This window comes from Podarcis erhardii, assembly GCF_964252035.2.
Source record: "Podarcis erhardii genome assembly, chromosome: 3".
NCBI classification, from domain to species: Eukaryota; Metazoa; Chordata; class Lepidosauria; order Squamata; family Lacertidae; genus Podarcis; species Podarcis erhardii.
The window spans coordinates 55,117,208-55,135,750 of NC_138507.1; the positions used below are offsets into that span (position 1 = coordinate 55,117,208).

Here is an 18,543-nt window from a genome sequence, read left to right on the forward strand (position 1 = left end):
GTGAAGTTTCTTGAGCTCTTTCGAAGTCATGTACAGAACAATAGGCTACCATATTTACTTTCCAGCACAATCCGAAAACCTACTCCTGGAACACTACAAGAGATCATTTTGATTCCTTCCGTTCCCCGAACAGCAGATGCCACTTAATACTGCAAACTGTTTTGAAACTCATAATTTCAAAAGCAGTGTGTGGCATGAGAGAGATAGGTTTAGATCAAATCCACAGTAAGCATTACTAGAGTCCTGATCACTGGAAAAACTGGTCCTTAATATTCATTAGCATGTGCAAAATAAAAATCATGTGTTTCAGTTTTTCATTTTTGTACCGAAAACAGTAAGTCCAGTTGGGAAACAGTGAGAGATTTTGTCATTGGAAAGTGATGTGTACTCACTGTACACTTGTTATTGACTGAATTCACATGTCAATAACATTTGTAGACATATAGAGTCCTTTCTAACTCACTCCTCTTCCCTATAGCTCAAGAACGAAATATCACTGCTTTAAATGATGTAAGCTGTGCAATGTCCCTGTTCTTATAAAGCCTCTTCTATAACCAATCACTAGAGTTAAATTCCTGGATGACATCATGAGCCCTGCCTATGAAACTTTTGTTATTTTTTCCCTCCACCAACTTCAGTTGTTCCCACAAACTCGGTGACGGAGAAGCCTTGTAGTTTCCCAGAGCATACCATCACATATTTCAGAAATCACTGGCTATTGAGGTAAGGAAATATGTTGTTGTTTTTTTAAAAAAAATGTATACGGGATTGTGGGTTTCTAAATTAGCTATCCTACTTGAAGAGAGAGGTCTGCAGCCTTTGTTGAGAAACATTAGCTTGATGCAGAACTCCAACACTGGCTACCTTCTGCATCTTTTTAGGGTTTTTTGATAATAAATGCAGGTACAGCAAAAGCATTTGTACATAGAGGGGGCGGGGCATATGATTTGGGAAGAAAAGAATTCAGACAGAATCAAGCTATATTTCAGTGCTTTGTGGACAGCAAAGGATCTTGCTGTCACAGTGTCAGAAATTTTTGTTATTCCCCCCTCCCTTCTAGACTCTCAATTTTCTATTGAAAATGTTAATATATTCTTATTCTTATTATTTTTGTAAAAGTATCTTATTTTTGTAGTGTTTACATTTTAGTTTAGCAGTTAAGCAGTTTTAGTACAAACAGGTATACTTGTAAATGTATTTTTTTTACTACAGCCCAGCAAGCCACATCTAATACTAATATTCCCTGTGACCAGAGTATTTATTTAAGAAGCCCAAGGATTTCTGCATAGCCAGTGAGAATTACATGACATCCCATGCCATATCACAAACTGATTTTTAAACTCCTCGGTGTTTTAAAATGGTTTGTAATGTGGCATGGATAGGTGTTGCTATTTAAAAAACCCACCAAAAGCCCAATATGACATTTTGGGCACAGATTTAGTAGCCTGATTTCTTGGATTCTAGCCAGCGGCTGCAAACCTACACAGTTAAGGTGACTTAAAAACAATGGGATTTAAGAAGCCTAATCTTGTGCATGGTTGTAGCCACTGTCATTAACTAGGTGTTTATTTCAAGCAGCCTACCTACAGTGTTAATTTACAAGTAACATGTAATGTTTTCAACCACTGAAGTGTTTTATTAAGGACACTCAGAATATGCCCACTGAAATCAATGGTCTTAAGTTAGTCACCTCCGTTCATTTCAGTGAGTCTACTCCAAGTATGACTTAGTTGGCTCCAACCCACTGTCATGCTAAGAACAGACGCACTGAATTCAATGGGGCTTAAGTTAGTCGTCATTTCAATGGGTCAGCTCTCAGCAAGATTACGGTAAATCTGGATCCAACTCACAATTGTAATCATGAGCACATATGCCAAAAACAGAAAAAGAAGCAAATAAAATCATTTTACCGTTTGAGAGAGGGGAGAACTATTTATAGAGCTGAAGGCAAGATTTACTGTATCATTTTTTTTCTCTCCACCCACTAATCAGAGTTTTAATTCAAAATGCAGTCCCATGAACGTTTACTTGGAAATATGTTCTGCTGTGTTTCCCACGTAAAGGTGACAGCAAAACTTAAAGGTGTTGTTATTGTATCAATAAAGACTTAACCTTGTTGCTAGAGGGAAGCTGTATTTTCACTAGAAAGCCGTTACTATTTGATTAAGTTTTGCATACTCAGAATTCCTTTTTAACATTGTAACAGAAATATATATTAGTGAAAACACTTATTTATACACCAATAGAAACAGAACTCCCCATTTTCAGAGTACCTGATTTTGTAGTTTTTTTAATACTACCTAATTTCTATTACAGACATTTTTCAAAGCAATCAGTTGCATTTTTATTTTTGTCCACAAGAGGCCTTTTTTAAAACACACACACACACACACACACACACAGAGAGAGAGAGAGAGAGAGAGAGAGAGAGAGAGAGAGAGAAAACAAACAAACCAGCAACACAGAATAACAGCCAATTCTGTTACATTATCACAGACACAAACACTAGCTTTCAGAAGAATCTCAGAGCAATTCTGCAGCAAGTTAGGATAACTTCCTTCACCGACTTAAACAGCAAAACTTGATCCATTTCACTGTATGTTTTCAAGTGGGGAATGGGGCATAATAAAACTAATAAAAGTTTTATTTGTATTAGTTTTTTTATATATAAAAAATGGGGGGGTGTTTGCTTTTTCATTTATTTATTTATTTTTAAAAGGAACTTACACTGGAAGGAGGAAAATCTCAAAACACACTTTAGACGCCCAAAAAGTTCTTTTCTGCTTCATTTTTCTTGCAGGCTAGCTAAACATTTATTTATTTATTACTTTTGATGTGTCAGAAGAGATCAGTCCACTCTTATGTTTTTCTCTTTGAAACAGCTTTTGTCACTGTTATGAAAGTGAGCCTTTTCTCTGTGACTGAAAATATGCACTTTCTCCTAACCTTTTTTCTTAACATTCTATAAACCCAATTCTGTTTCTCTTATTGCCTCATCTCACCTTTTCCCTAGAATCTTGAGCCAATTCTATTATTATTATTATTATTATTATTATTATTATTATTATTTATTAAATTTCTATACTGGCCTGCATGTAAACCTGGTGGTTTACAATATAAAAACACAAAAATGTATACCATAGTAACAAACAAAAATAATAACCCCCAAACAGTTTAAAAGGCCACAGATTGCTTAATTAGCCAATATATATGTGCTCATCGCTTCTTTCACATAGCTTCTTGGGCACCACTATTCCTCCTTTTTCCATACTGTTGTTTCCTGTCCTTTCTTGCCAACCCCCAGTCTCCCTACCCCCCAAAAATACATATATACCACTTCTATTTATCATTCTTTTCTTCTTATACCTGATGGCTGACACTGCACATTATAAGATTATATGATGCAGATCTGCCCCCAGCCTCTTAAACGAATCCCAAGACTGATTTAAGTGGGATAAAGTAAATCTCTTCAATTGCACAGAAATAACTGATTAACTGCTGCCATTAACAGTATCAAAACAATTTTGGGAGAGGGACAATAGAAACTGACTCCCAGCAGAACAGACTTATTCCTCAAAAATGTTGTGAAACAAATGGTCTCCCCCTCATTTATAAGCTGTCTCTCCTGAATGAACTTTCAAGAAGGGGAAATCAGCAGTAAACTGATGACCTCTAGTGGACTAATGAAGCAGCACTCACCATTTTCTTAAAAATAAAATAAAATTAGAAAACAATGAAAGAACAACAGCTACTGCTCCTCTTCCTCTTTTCTATCTAGTGGACACTCATCTGTAATCAAAGAACCCATTTTTATTCTGAATCCTCCACTTTTTGTGTACTAACTACTTGATGTCTGAATTGACATCAGCAAAACTTTAAATTAAATGGAATTGAGGGATTCCATTTTAAAAACTCAGTTTTCAGAACAAGACAGGAGAAAATATATATGTATATATGTATATGTGTGTGTGTGTGTGTGTGTGTGTGTGTGTGTGTGTGTGTGTATATATATAATGATTCAAATATAAATAATTATAGACCAGACTACCCCAATGAACAAAGTGGGATTTAAATGAACCTAGGCTTGGGATGTGATTCTTGTTTCCTTCAAATGTCTTTTAAGGTCTAGTACAGAGATACAAAACAAAAACAAAAACAATGAATGGAACACTGATGTCCTTCCAATGTCTTCTCCTCCAATTTCAGAGCAATAATGACAGGCAACAGTATTCATCTAGCTATATGTATTGCAGTGAAATGAGATCACAGCTGTTTGCTTATATGTTATGATTAATCATCTAATCTTTGAAAAGCCTCATGTTGACAAATCCAAGTTCTTAACTACAGAAAAAGCCACAGCCTAGCTTGCCAAAAATACTGTTCTATCAAGAAGTATGTTGCTGACCCTCCCAGGGAGTGGAGTTTTTCCATCAAATAATTTCATCTTATAATATTACATGCAGGAAGAGGGCATCTGTGCTTTTTATTCAGTAACAAGAGAGTGATAACTATTTCCATCAGCTAGCTATGTGACATGTCTGTGAAGTGTCACGCCATATTTAACAAAGGTGTTTAATACAAATCTGTTAGTATTTAATTCACTACGGCTTGCTTAGAGTAGAATAAACACTTTAGCATAACTGAGTCCATATTTGGCTAGAAGAAGGAACACCGTTTTTACAAGGTCCCTTGAGTTGTCTTGTGCCTGCCTTGTGTGTGTGTGTGTGTGTGTGTGTCTGTTTTAGAGTATCTACCCTTGTCAAACGTAAACCGGAAAAAGAAAAAGAAAAAGAAAAAAAGAACTGAACAGCCAAATATTTTAATGGCTAATGGTCTATTGCCCTTCATTTATACAGAATCAAACAGAGCTAAAAAGTAATGGAAAGTCAAGCCTAGTTGTAGAGTGTATTTATATAAAACATTCCTTTGCAAATGTGATCTAAGCTGAACAGAGCCCACCAACTATGCATTTTGGACTGCCAAGAGCTTGACAGCTTCACTGTTTTTGCAGTCTTGGGCAGGCATTAAAAACAGAAGGCTTAACAAGCCCTTTGTGAACCACCATACATGGCTGGTGGGCTACATTCAGCTTAATGGGTCACAAGTCACACCTGGTATGGCAAATGAACCACATCTCTCAGGATTGCTTTACAAGATATGGACGTGTTTGCAGCATGTCCACTGTTACTCTCTATGATGAATTGCAAACATGTGTATACCCAGGAGGTGTATTCCAGCCACATATTAAACACATGCCTCTCTCCTTCAAATTTGTTATGGTTTTAACATAAGAGTATATGGTAAACCTGCTGCAAACAGCTCTTTTCCATATCATACGCAGTGGTCTTGAGAACAAGTTTGGTGTGTGTGCTATTATTGAAAGGCAGGTCTAGTCTTATTGTTAAGATTTGTTTTCTATGTATAAATGTCTCACACAGTAAAGAAATCTCACATGCTTGTTTCAAACATTTTGTTTACTTGGAAATAATCTGCACTTGCCCTGGTCAATGCACTGTTTGTTGTATTTCTAACCCTTCACTTTCCTGCTTTCCCCAGCTCCACAAAGACTCTTAAAACAAAGCAAACAAGAAGATATTAAGCACTTTGCACTGCCCTTGAAAACCACTGCTTCTTAAAAATCTGAACCCACTTCCTTAAAATTTGCGCTTTCCTGTTGCCATGGAGAAGGTCCAGTACATAACCCGGTCTGCTATGAGGAGAGCCTCAACTATTGAGGTGAACCCACAAACACGCCAAAGGCTTCAAGAGCTCTTTGTGAATTTTTGTCTTATCTTAATATGCCTCTTGCTTATCTGCATCATTGTGATGCTTCTTTGAAGTCTGGCTTCTTTGATTGATCTTCACTGCGCTGTGCAAATGGAGAAAGCAGCCAGAGAGAGAAAAGAACCAAAGAGGAAATTTCCAGCACAAGGAAATCCTTACAAGAAAGTCCAGCATTCGGACTAAACAATTTCTAACCGGCTGCACTATTCACTTATTAGCCACTGCAACCATGTTAAAAGCTCCTGTACTGAACAGTGACTTGAAACGTATTGTTAAGTGTATGTTACAGACTTGTTTTACTGAATTGATGTGTTAGTAAAAAAAGCTATAAAATGTCCAATAGCAAGTTTTACATATGACCATCAATAAGTTTTAACTATGGCTCTGAGATGGGTTCACATTTGAATGGGTAGGTAGAGATCAAGGCTAAATGAACTGTTAACAGGTACACTTAGATAATTATATACTTTAGAAAATATTCTGCACAGCCTATTTTCAAATCTTGAGTACTTGGATTGTTTACTCAAACTATTATTAAGCTTGCTTTAGCATGTTTATGGCTGAAACCTTGAAATTAATGTTAAACCATTACATGGTCACTGACTTTCCGGTCTGAAAAATAAACGTATTCAATCAACCCATAGTTAAATGAAGTTAATTTTCCACCTGACATGCATATTGCACCTTTCAGCAATGGCATTTGTCTAGAACAGCCTGAAAGAAGCACTGAGACCCAAACTGTGGCCAAATGTAAATAAACCTTCAGGCATTAGATATATTTGCAAATACTGCATATCCTCGCTTGTGTGTTAAAGTAAGGTAATTTGAAAGTGGTGGAAGACACTGGATGTAGATAGAGTATGACAAGTAAGAGTTTTGTGCACAAAAAAACCAAGTAATGAAGTAAAACTGATATCAATACTTTGCTCAAACGTAAAGGTTGGGATTCAATGCAGCGCTAAGGAGATTGTTCCATCAGTGCAAGCATTTCCTCTTGCCTGACAGAATGATCTCCCCTCCCTTTCTCTGCACACTGTTCTGAGGGTTTTTCAGAGCAGATTATGGGGAGGCACAGGGGGTGAAGTGGGGACGGGGGTGGGGAGCCCTGTTGTGCTAGCACTGGTTTCCTCTAGCGTGCCAGATCAGTTGAATCTAGCACTAAGAATGGGGAAAGTGCGAGGTCAATGCTTTGTATTTTGGCTGTGCACAGTAATATTTAAAACAGAATAAATGCTTCCATACAGTAAAAAAAAAAAAAGTATTGATATAAGCAGTTTGTCCTTTGCTTGTGGGGTTGTTTTTTTTAAATTTCACTCCTTAAAATGGCATTCAGAGATCTGAATATTTGCTTCAATGTACAATGTACAAAAAAAGCCAAAACATCATACTATGGATGTCTATATATTATATATTGGGGGGCAGGTATAGAGTCGAGTTTACTCATGGATTGGGCATATATGCTTTCAATTTCTTACCTTGGTTAATAATTGTGAACGGAAGAACTACAGGATTGAATACTCCCCAGGAACCTTAACCATGGTCAAAGCTTTTCTAGGCACTGACCCCACCAATGGTTAAAAATGAGTTCATAATGTTTTGAAACCAAACTTATCATTTCTATGAAGTGTACATGTGATCATTTTAGCTGAACTGGTAAGAAGCAACCATGTCTAATGACTCATTAAATTATTATAATTGTTTCATACATTGAGAATGTACTCTTCTAATTATGTTACACATGAACTGATCTTCCCGTGTTGAGAAAAACACACACATTAGGTTTGGTTCCTTCTTAAGATAAATAATAAAGGTTAATGGATTGGCAAGACATTTTTGGCTTATTTCTGTTTATTTCAATTTAAAACTGGTAAATAAATTTGATCAACTTGAATAAATTTAACGAAGTGAGGCCCACCTGCACTATACATTTAAAACAGTATCACACCGCTTTAAACAGTCTTAGCTTTCCCCCAAAGGGGACTATAATTGCTGAGAAATCTACATAACCAGAAATTTTTGCTGGCTTTGGCAGCTGTCAAAATGTATGGCTGGGCCCTTGCCCCTCCCATTCAGAGCAATTCTATGAATGCTTACTCAGAAAAAATGGCCCAACGTGTTCAGGTGAAGCCATGTGGGATTATAGCATTAATTCCTGATCTACCACTGAGCCTCTGCAGGAAGTTGGGAACAATCCTATTGCTGTGTTCTCAGATTCCAAACTTTTGTCGCTGTGGAAAGTAGCAAAAGTCTAGCCCCAATTTTGCCCCCTTGCAGCCAGGGAGAAAGGTTGAGATCATTTTGACAGAGAGCAGGAAAGGTGTTCCTTGAACTACAGCTATCTGCTGCAAAAATAGCTCTCTTAATCTTTTCCAGAGCTAGAGCCTTGTATCGACACCACCACCAAGACTGTCTCCAGTCTTTCCTGCTGGAGCCAGGAGAGACTAAGACTCCAAGTGGCTCAATCACTATGCATTCACATGACCCACCTCAACTTCTCTATCTTGGAGTAGGTGATGGAGACAGTCAGATCAGTGCAGATGTGAAGATGACCTAAGCCTCCTCAAAGCTCCAACTTAAGAGATGGTGGCAGAGTATCCAGTCATCCTTTCCCAAGTTTAATTACCCACTCGCCAATGACCCACTCATCAAGGTGGAAAGCTGCATATAACATACCATATTTTTCCATGTATTTGACACCCCCTTTTTTTTGACCCAAAAATTATGAAAATGAAACCCTAAAATACAAGTGAAAATCTGGATGATTGGCGGTGACAAGTTGTTGATCTTTTTTGAGGCGATCGGCCTCCAGGTTTCCAGCATGGAGGTGCATGCAGTGTACTGTGGTGCAGAAGCAAAGGCAGTGACTGGGGCACCACACGCTCCCCCCTCCCCTCGGTGGCAGCAGCTGCTGTGGGGAAGCAGGCTCCCAAGCAGGATGCCAAGGAGGAGCTGGGGGAAGGAAGTGGCTGCTCTGCAATGGGCCATTCCGTCAAGCAAACTGAGCTGAGGAAGGTGGTGAGTGGGCTGGGGGCAGGGTGGGAGTTTGAGAGGGGAAGAGGGGGAAAAGGAAAGAGGGGCAGGGAGAGGTAGCTGAGGCAGCTCTCAGCGGCGGCGGTGGCAGCTCCTCTCGATCCGGTGGTTGAGCCAGCAGGGGTCTCAGGAGGCGAGCCAGTCACCAGCATGCAGCCTGGAGGGGGAGATGGGGGGATGGCAGCAGGAGGGACCTCCTCAGCCCACCCAAGGCAAAATCCCGGATATATGCTTAAATATTTTTAAAATTCCCCTAGATGCCCATGTTCTGTGTACAAGACAACCCCCAATTTTTTTTAGCAAAAAAACCTCGTCTTATACACAGAAAAATATGGTAACTAAGATGTACTACAAACAGTAGAAGCACCCACAGTGCATGGTATAAGGACTTTTTGCAGATAAGGATTCATTGATTTATTAATATTAAATTCTAAATGTGCTTTGTGAATAGATGATTTAAGAATGAGAACAGATCCAGATCATTAGCAACTTGGAGGGCAGGGTTGTGCTATGTGACTAGTTATAAAGGTAAACGTGCATTTTATTGTACAACATCATCTGCTGTTTGGAAAAAATACTTTTCTACTTGGCACAATAAGACAGACAACTCCCCTTAGTCGAGTCATTTTGTGCAAAGCATGGTGTCAGGGAACTGCCATCGGAGAGACAGGTAGTGGACAGGCTACAGGAGAATAGGAGAGAATCTGCGGTAGAAGAGGGAACCAGCAGGGGGAGTGCAGGAGTCACAGCGGAGGGGAGGCTCTGGGATGCTTCCAGTGAGAGTAGTGGAGAGGTAACGGGACCCCCGTTGGGAACGCCCACCCTTCGCCGGAAACTGTCACGCAGAGAGTCTCGAAAGCGCATGTCTGTCAAAGAGCTTTTATGTTGGCGTAAATTCCGTAGACGCCCACTGTCAGATTCTACCAGCGACTGACGGAGTCATGCTTTGGGGGCTCCGTTAGTGCATCGGTTTGGATGACCAGCCAAACCCCAGAGGGATCAAGCTTTTACGCACAAGCAGCACACTATCCCACCACAGCAATCTGACAGTCTTTGAAAGCAGCTTGTGCAAGCAGAAGGCATCATGAGCGAACCATCCGGAACCGGAGGAGCAGGAGCGGGAGCTGGCGCAGATCCAAGCCTGGAACAAAGGTACAGGGCGTTGGAGGTCCAGCTGGCACTGCAAACGGCGAGGCTCGAGGAGAGGAGGGCTCAAGATGCAGATAAGGGGAAGACCACCCCACTTGCCAGACGGGTGCCTGGACTGGTGCAGAAATTTGGGGGGGATCCCCGGAACTATCAAGCCTTTAGGACAGAGATGCAATATGCACTCAATCTACTGTTTGATGACTTCCCCGACGAGAACTCTAGAGTGGCGTACGTGATTGGCCATCTAGAGGGAGGGGCGAGGGACTGGGTTCGGCCCCTGATGGCAGCCAATAATGAAATCTTAAAGGACACAATGAAGTTTTTCCGCGCCATGGACTTGATGTTTTCCAGCGAGATCGAGCAGGGAGTGGTGCGCAGGCAGTTAATGGCGTGTAAACAGGGGAGCCGATCTGTACGTGAGTACTGGACTGAGTTCACCATGCTGATTCATAGACTTGGGTGGGACCTTGCTAGTGAACCTATTCAAATGCTGTTTGAAGAAGGTCTCTCTCCGGCAGTGAAAGATGAACTTTCCCGGGCGCCTAGGGCGGAGTCTATGGATCAGCTGACTAAATCAGCGCTGTCCATTGGGGCACGCCAGGAAGCTAGAGCTATGGAAAAGCGGGAAGGAAAGGGGGAACGTTGGAAGGACTTCCGCATTCCAGAGATTCCGGAGCAGCCTTTCCCGCCAGCAGAGCCGATGGAACTTGGAACAGCGCGCGCGCGCGCAGTTTCAAACACCAGTGAAGGGCGGAAGAAGGAGGGAAAGAGCGGCAAGAGATGCTATCTCTGCCAACAGCCAGGTCACTTTGCCAGAGTCTGTCCGCAAAGGAAGGAATGGCAAGGGATGGCGGGAACTGTTGGGGGGAAGGAGGAAGAAGAAATCACGGAGCCAGTAAAAGCCAACGCCTGGTTGCCAACATCAGGGCACAGCAGCCAGGCCAGGGAGTAATGAATGTGCCCACGCCGGAACCTCCAAGACCAGCGCTTGTGATAGAGGTGTTGCTGGAACTGGCAAACGGACACCCACTGAAGATAAAGGCGCTATTGGATTCAGGTAGCTCATGTAATTTCATGAGCAAAGAGTTTGCAGCTGCACACCAAATACAGACTATCCCATTGAGTAAGCCTTTGCAGGTTACCACGATTGATGGGAGGGAGCTGTTGGGAGGAGAAGTGAGCCAACAGACTGTACCAATGATAATGAGGGTGGCACGACACACCGAACTGATAGCGTTTAACGTAGCCACCTTGGGAGGAGCTCCTATTATCTTGGGTATGAGCTGGCTGGCGCTACACGATCCGCTAGTAGGCTGGCATCAGAGAGTGGTTTCCTTTGGATCAGCACATTGCCTAGAACACTGCAAGGAGGGAGAGGCTCAGGCAGGCGCCAGGGGCACTCTAGCAGGGATGGAAGTGATGGACAAAGGGAGGGTGCCACCACAATACGCTGACTTGCTTGACGTATTCAGCGAAAAAGAAGCAGATAAACTGCCCCCGCACAGACCCTTTGATTGTCAAATTACCTTACTCCCAGGAGCACAATTGCCAGTGGGCAAGCTGTATGCAATGTCAGACAGTGAGATGCAGGAGTTAAGGGAGTTCATTGACAAGAATCTCAAGCGAGGTTTCATCAGAGAGTCACGAGCGGTGGGGGGCAGCCCAGTGTTCTTTGTGGACAAAAAAAACACAGGCAAGCCCAGGCTTGTATGTGATTTCAGGGCCCTAAATGCAGTGTCAGAACCAGTGACTTTCCCTATGCCCAGAATTGATGACATTCTAACACGGGTGAGAAAAGGGAAAATTTTTACCAAGCTGGACCTTAGGGGGGCATATAACTTGATACGTGTGAGAAAGGGGGATGAGTGGAAGACCACTATGTTCACCCCCTTGGGGGCCTTTGAGTACACCGTTATGCCTTTCGGATTACAAGGGGGCTCCGCCTGTTTTCAATCATTCATGAATCACGTCCTGGGGCCACTGCTCTACAAGAACTGCGTAGCGTTCTTAGATGACGTTCTGGTGTACTCAGACAATGAGGAGCAGCATGTGCGAGATGTAAGAGAGGTACTGAGCAAGCTGCGAGAAAACCGGCTGTGGGTGAAACTGGAGAAGTGTCAGTTTCATACCAAGGAGGTGGAATTCCTGGGGTACCGGTTGTCTGACAAGGGATTGGCCATGGATCCCAGCAAGGTTCAAGCGGTACTGGAATGGAAAACACCAAAGACCAAGAAGGACGTGCAAAGGTTCCTGGGCTTCGGAAACTTCTATAGGAAGTTCATCAAAAACTTTGCCCATTTAACAGCGCCCATCACGGATTGTCTTAGTAGCAAAAAGAAATTTGTTTGGACGGGAGAAGCGCAACAAGCGTTCGAACGCTTAAAGCAGGCGTTTGCGTCGGAAGAGCAACTCTTGCACGTGGATCTACAACAACCAATGAGAGTGGAGACTGACGCGTCAGACCGAGCGGTGGGGGCCGTTCTTCTCCAGCCGGGAAAAGATACGTCTGAATGGAGACCGTGTGCATTCTTCTCGCGGAAGTTGAACAAATCAGAGAGGAACTACACAGTGTACGACCGAGAACTGCTCGCCATTCATGAAGCATTCCGGAAATGGCGGCACTTGCTGATTGGGGCGCAGCACAAGGTTCAAGTCCGAACTGACCACAAAAATCTGGAATACTGGAGAACAGCCCGAGTGCTGAACCAGAGACAAGTGAGATGGGCCCAGGAGTTCTCCAAATTCCACTTTGAGATTCGTTACGTGCCCGGCTCCGAGAACGTGAGGGCGGACGCTCTTTCCAGGAAACCTGAGTACTTAGAGGGGGAGGGAGCGCCTGAGGCAAGGCATGTAATCCCTGAAGACCGCTGGGTGTGTGGGGCGGCATTGGTGGGGCAGAGGGAACTGATAGAGGGTACGGAGAACGATGAATACGCCCAAGAGAAACTCAGAGAGCTCCGGAGGACAGAGGAGAACACAGGGGGGTTCGAAGAAAAGAACGGGGCGTTGTATTACAAAGGGGCACTGTACATACCCGACGGGGAACTGAGGGGCAGAGTACTCAAGCAGTTGCATGACAGCCCCACAGCGGGACATTTTGGACAGCACAAAACCATGTGGTTGGTTACCAGGGAGTTTTGGTGGCCCAAGGTGAGGGAGGACGTACGGGAATATGTCAGGGGTTGCGACAGGTGCCAGCGAGCGAAAGGAGAGAGGGTGGCGCCAGCGGGGCTATTACAACCCTTACCCACGCCCGAAAGGCCATGGGAGGCAGTATCCATAGATTTTATGACGGACCTGCCAAAATCCAAAGGCAAAACAGCTGTCATGGTGGTGGTAGATCAATTAACCAAGATGTGTCATTTTATAGCTTGTTCACATGCAGTCACAGCGGAGGAAACCGCCAAGTTGTTTGTAGAACATATTTTCAAGTTGCATGGCGCCCCCTTGAGGGTGGTCAGCGACAGAGGGAAACAATTTACTTCCAGGTTCTGGAGGAAACTTATGAGCTTACTGCACGTAGAACTCAATTTCTCAACTGCCCGGCACCCAGAAACCAATGGGCAAGCGGAAAGGGCAAATGGGGTTTTACAACAATACCTGAGGTGTTATGTAAAAGACAGAGAAAATGATTGGGTGGATAAGTTACCTCTAGCAGAATTTGCCTACAACAACGCGGAGAACGTGTCCACAGGGATGAGTCCCTTCCTGGCAAATTATGGGTGTCACCCCCGGGCATTCCCAGGAGAGGGAGGGGAGAGGTGGAGCGTGCCGGCGGCGGAATATTTTTTTGAAGAGATGGAGGCGATCCACCGTCAGCTTCAACTTAACTTAGAGAAAGCCAAGGAAGAATATAAGAAGCAAGCAGACAGAAATAGGAGGGAAGGTGAAACTATAAGGGTGGGGGACCGGGTGTGGTTGTCCACCCAAGGGCTACCGTTCAAGGGCGGGAGTAAGAAATTGAGGCCCAAAAGATTGGGACCCTTTGAGGTCATACAGCAGGTCAACCCAGTGGCATTCAAACTCAGGCTGCCCAGTCACATGAAATTACACCCAGTATTTCACAGGTCATTACTGTCGCCGTACCGAGAGGGACGCGAGTGGGGGGAGCGTGAGAGAGAGGCCACCCAAACGCCCGTGATAGAAGAGAGAGAGCGCGACATGAACGTGGCAGGAATCATTGATTCCAGGTGGAAGGGGAATCAGGTGGAATATCTGGTAGAATGGGAGGGGGAAGCAGAGTCGGAAAACACTTGGGTACCAGCAGAGGTAGTCAATGACGAGGTTTTAATAGAAACATTTCATCAGCGTTTCCCAAGAAAACCGCAACCCGTGGCTCGATTTAGAAGGGAACACTTTGGGACCACCGATGAGGAAGGAGAGTTTGAAGGGTTCCCAGAGTCAGGGGTGGGTGAAGAAGCCGACTCCGACGAAGAAGAGGAAGACGGGGAGAGAGACGGTACGCCGTGGCTGGAAGTGTTAGAATCCTCGGACGACGAGGAGAGTTCCTTCAGGGGCTTTCCGCCCTCACCGCCAGTGGGAGAGGAGGCGGGAGGGGGTGAAGGGGGCCCTGGGGGGGAGGTGGATGTCAGGGAACTGCCATCGGAGAGACAGGTAGTGGACAGGCTACAGGAGAATAGGAGAGAATCTGCGGTAGAAGAGGGAACCAGCAGGGGGAGTGCAGGAGTCACAGCGGAGGGGAGGCTCTGGGATGCTTCCAGTGAGAGTAGTGGAGAGGTAACGGGACCCCCGTTGGGAACGCCCACCCTTCGCCGGAAACTGTCACGCAGAGAGTCTCGAAAGCGCATGTCTGTCAAAGAGCTTTTATGTTGGCGTAAATTCCGTAGACGCCCACTGTCAGATTCTACCAGCGACTGACGGAGTCATGCTTTGGGGGCTCCGTTAGTGCATCGGTTTGGATGACCAGCCAAACCCCAGAGGGATCAAGCTTTTACGCACAAGCAGCACACTATCCCACCACACATGGCACTTATTAAAAAGTTCTCTGCATCTCCTTTCAAGGGTGTTTTAGAGGGCGGGCAGTATCTATGTGGGACTGGTTTCTCTAGTTGTTGCTCATCAGCCATTTTCTCTTAGGTGCTGGACAGCAAAAGCTCAGAAAAAGCCAAGAACTGAAGATGTGATATACATCTGTCAACCTTAATTCACTGGCACTGAAACTGAACAAACTCAAAACTGTGATCACAAATTCTGTTGCACACATAAAAAGTGCAAGAGATGCCTACAATGGATCTTGCAGCAAACAGAGGCCTCAACCTTCTACTCAATTTTCTACTTATTTTCCTGGTTCTTGTTCTCATGTACATCCTTGTAAAGCTCATGTGAATTTTTCATTTTGTTTGAACGTTTACTATTAATCACTATGGTTACTTGAAGCTTCAAACTTTGTGAACAGAAACACTGAAACAAACAAAACCCAGAAAAATCCACAACCTAAAAAACTGAAGAGCAAGACTGTACTTCACAAAAACTACCCCCTTACAGTATAGAATAACCGCAACATGGTCACCAACAGAAATCATCAATATGATATATTTACATATCTACCAAAGAATGGTTAGACTGTGGACTTCTGAGATTACAGACTCTACAAGTAGGACAGAGGAAAAAACCTAGCCCAAAAGGTGCATCGCAACAACCTGAAATACTGAAAAGAAAAAAAGAATAATGACATCTAATTGTTTAAAGGAAGAAAATAATGACAGAACATCTATTTGAAGCAAACATGGAATTTCCTGTGACTTTTATTTGGGGATAGGGGGCAAACAATTAGAGGAGGTAAGGTGGCGGGGGTAGGAATACAGCCAAATTGTTTGCATGCTTATTCAGAAGTGAGTATTTCAGTGTTTGATGGGCCCTACTCTACCCAAACTTACTAAGGAATAAGACCCATGAAATGCAGTGGCACTTACTTACTTACTAGCGAACATGCATAAGGTGTACACTGTTAATTATTCTGAACACTGAAAATGGGCCAATGTATTATTCCATTATAATGTGTTAGTCACAACATTTTTAGCAGACCAATACGCTCCCATTTAGTCTCTAGCTAGTTCCACTGGTCTTTCAAGCCACAGAATTTCTAAAGGACACACTATAGCAGTGGATCGATATGGCTAGAGTTCCAGAGGGATAGCCATGTCAATCTGTGGCAAGAAAAAACAAAGAGTCTTTAAGATGACACATGACTTTTAGATGCGTCTATGATTCTTTTACTTGTGATGCTCATTGTTGTGAATATACAGTAATGTGGAATCAAATTTTCAAAGAGACCTTTGTGAAATTCAGAATGCATATGTTTCTTCTACACTAGCTTTGCCTACAGATCTGTTTCACAGAATGAACAGCTCAGTGAATTTACTATAGGAACTTTTTATGTCTTTGGGCACCTTTCTGAGATATGTCTGTCTGTCTGCAAGCCCATCAAAGGGAAACAGTCACCTTCAGAAGCAGAATGGATGGCAAGAACTACTACATTAAATAGAATAGCCAGTGGAAGCTCAGCAATTTCAGAGATTACAGTATTCAAATGTCTGTGATACCACATATATATTGGAAAACAACTATAGACTTCTGTATACATTTCAGAAATCAGACATTGGCAATCACAACAAAAGAGATTGAACAGTCTGTTGCAATACCATTTTATTTAGATTCCCATAAGTTTTCAAACATGGGAATATTTCCAACAGAAAGACCATTCAATCCTGTAACAGTAGAATAGAACTTCTGCATATATACACTGAAAGCCCCAACGTTCTCCTGCCCTTAACCTTGAAAGCATTTTATTTATGTGTTTAATTCTTTTTTTAAAAAAAGCATACTGAACTTCTGTTGTCACCTTCCTAAGAATTCAATTTACCCTCAGCATTCTTAGAATTCTACCACTTTGGTTCCCAAGATCTGGTTTGCAATATAACTCTTATCTACAAAGGCACAAGCCAAAATATTTAAAGCAAAACACATAAAATTGAGCAGTTATCAGTCAGTTATTAAAGTTTATATGCAGTCTGGACAGGTCTTTCCAACTTTCTGCATACTGTTGAGGTCCTCTGAGATTAATAAAAAGTCCATATTTAGTGGGAAAGCTACACTCACATATGTAATATATACAACAGATATCAGAATGTACTGACAGTATTGTATCTTACCAGTGTTAAGAATTTCACTAATTTAAATATACAGATATATGTGTCAAAAGTTTAATTTTGCTAAAGAATGAAAAAAGATTGTACTTTGTTGTTTTTGTTTTTTCCTTTGTACCTAATTGAGACATACCCAATAAATCTCCAAGTGTAGCCTTGGGGCTAAGAGTTTAAGTCAAAATGTCCCTGGTTCAAATGCCACCTCAATCATAAATGCAGTAGGTAGCCTTAAGCAAGTTATTGCTCTCTCATCCTCAACCCTCCATTTGCAATTATGTGAAGAAGTAGTATGGACTATTTTACAGTCATTCTAAGAATTGGGAATACAGTATAACGTTAAGTGAAGTGCTCTGAACTGCTACATAAATACATTTCTGAACTGCTTCATAAACCATTCCCAACTCTGTTCTATGGTGAACAGAACCACTTCCACAGCCCTTTATTTACCACATTACAGGGTTGAAATGATGCCAATGTTTTCTTTCCCCATGATGATACTCTCATACAGAGTATGAAGCCCAGTTCCCAGTTTTTCTTTGCATCAGCACTCAGTGAATAATGAATGCTCTACTATTACTGTGTCATAGAAGTCCTCTATTTTGCATTGACCTTGAGGTTGGTATTTGCTATCACAGCAAACCATAGAACTGGTTTATGATTATTTTGGATAACAGCAGTTAAGAAAACCAGGAAACTAAAAAACAGAGCAACTCAATATACAAATACCTGAAAAAATTGTTTTAAGTTGCAAAAACAAAACAAAAAACCCCCACCACCTTTTACTTTTGGAGGGCAATTCAGAACTCCCACCAAAACACATGGTTCTCACTTTTGGAGTTGCAGGCACTGTGAAGTAGCTGGCATCAGTGTACCATCTTCATGTGCTGTGGTCAGGGCTCAGCTGTAATAATGAATGAGCTGGTTACACAAATGACACCTGGCTACAGAGATGGGAAGGACGTACAACTTCCAGACTGAGCTGCATACATGGATGAGGACATGGAACGGTCTGGGCAAGTGTCTCGGTCACCTAAAAAAATGTGTAGGGCTTAATTCTGCAAGAACAGAAAATCTATAACTAATTCAGGGCAAAATTTGACTCTAATGAATTGCTACAATCTAGGCAAAAAGAAAAGGGAAAGAAGCCTTGGTTCCGCAGCATCAGCAAAAACTTACATAAATCACTGACTCAGGTATTCCAGACATTCAATATTCTGAGATGCAGCATCAACCAAAAGAAAAAATATTTTTATACGAAACTTTACCATTTTTAAGTGCAATGAACTACTCTGTTACTCAAAATGTATTCATAACATACTCAAACAGGTGAAACAGAAAAAAAACCTAATTGTGTTCTCTCCAAGTTTATTTTAGCAAAATATGTTTTTGAAGATAGCAAGTTGTGGTAACTCAG

The 18,543-nt window shown here is 42.4% G+C and overlaps 2 protein-coding genes across 7 annotated transcripts in view; one reads left to right on the forward strand and one right to left on the reverse strand.

Moving 5' to 3' along the window:
* Positions 1 to 18,543, reverse strand: part of CEP85L (centrosomal protein 85L) — a 101,591-nt gene that overhangs the window by 40,512 nt on the left and 42,536 nt on the right. The gene's annotated exons all lie outside the window — the stretch shown is intronic.
* PLN (phospholamban) lies at positions 405 to 17,282 on the forward strand. Of its 2 annotated transcripts, none has more exons than XR_014155053.1 (2): positions 405 to 723; positions 15,061 to 17,282. XR_014155053.1 is itself a non-coding variant. In XM_081856275.1 (2 exons), the coding sequence occupies exon 2, from the start codon at positions 5,680 to 5,682 to the stop codon at positions 5,836 to 5,838; it is 159 nt and encodes a 52-aa protein (XP_081712401.1). In that variant the 5' UTR covers positions 563 to 723; positions 5,557 to 5,679; the 3' UTR covers positions 5,839 to 7,614. The 2 variants fall into 2 exon arrangements, 1 of the variants encoding a protein (XP_081712401.1); XM_081856275.1 differs by lacking the exon at positions 15,061 to 17,282 and adding an exon at positions 5,557 to 7,614 and having other exon boundaries at positions 563 to 723.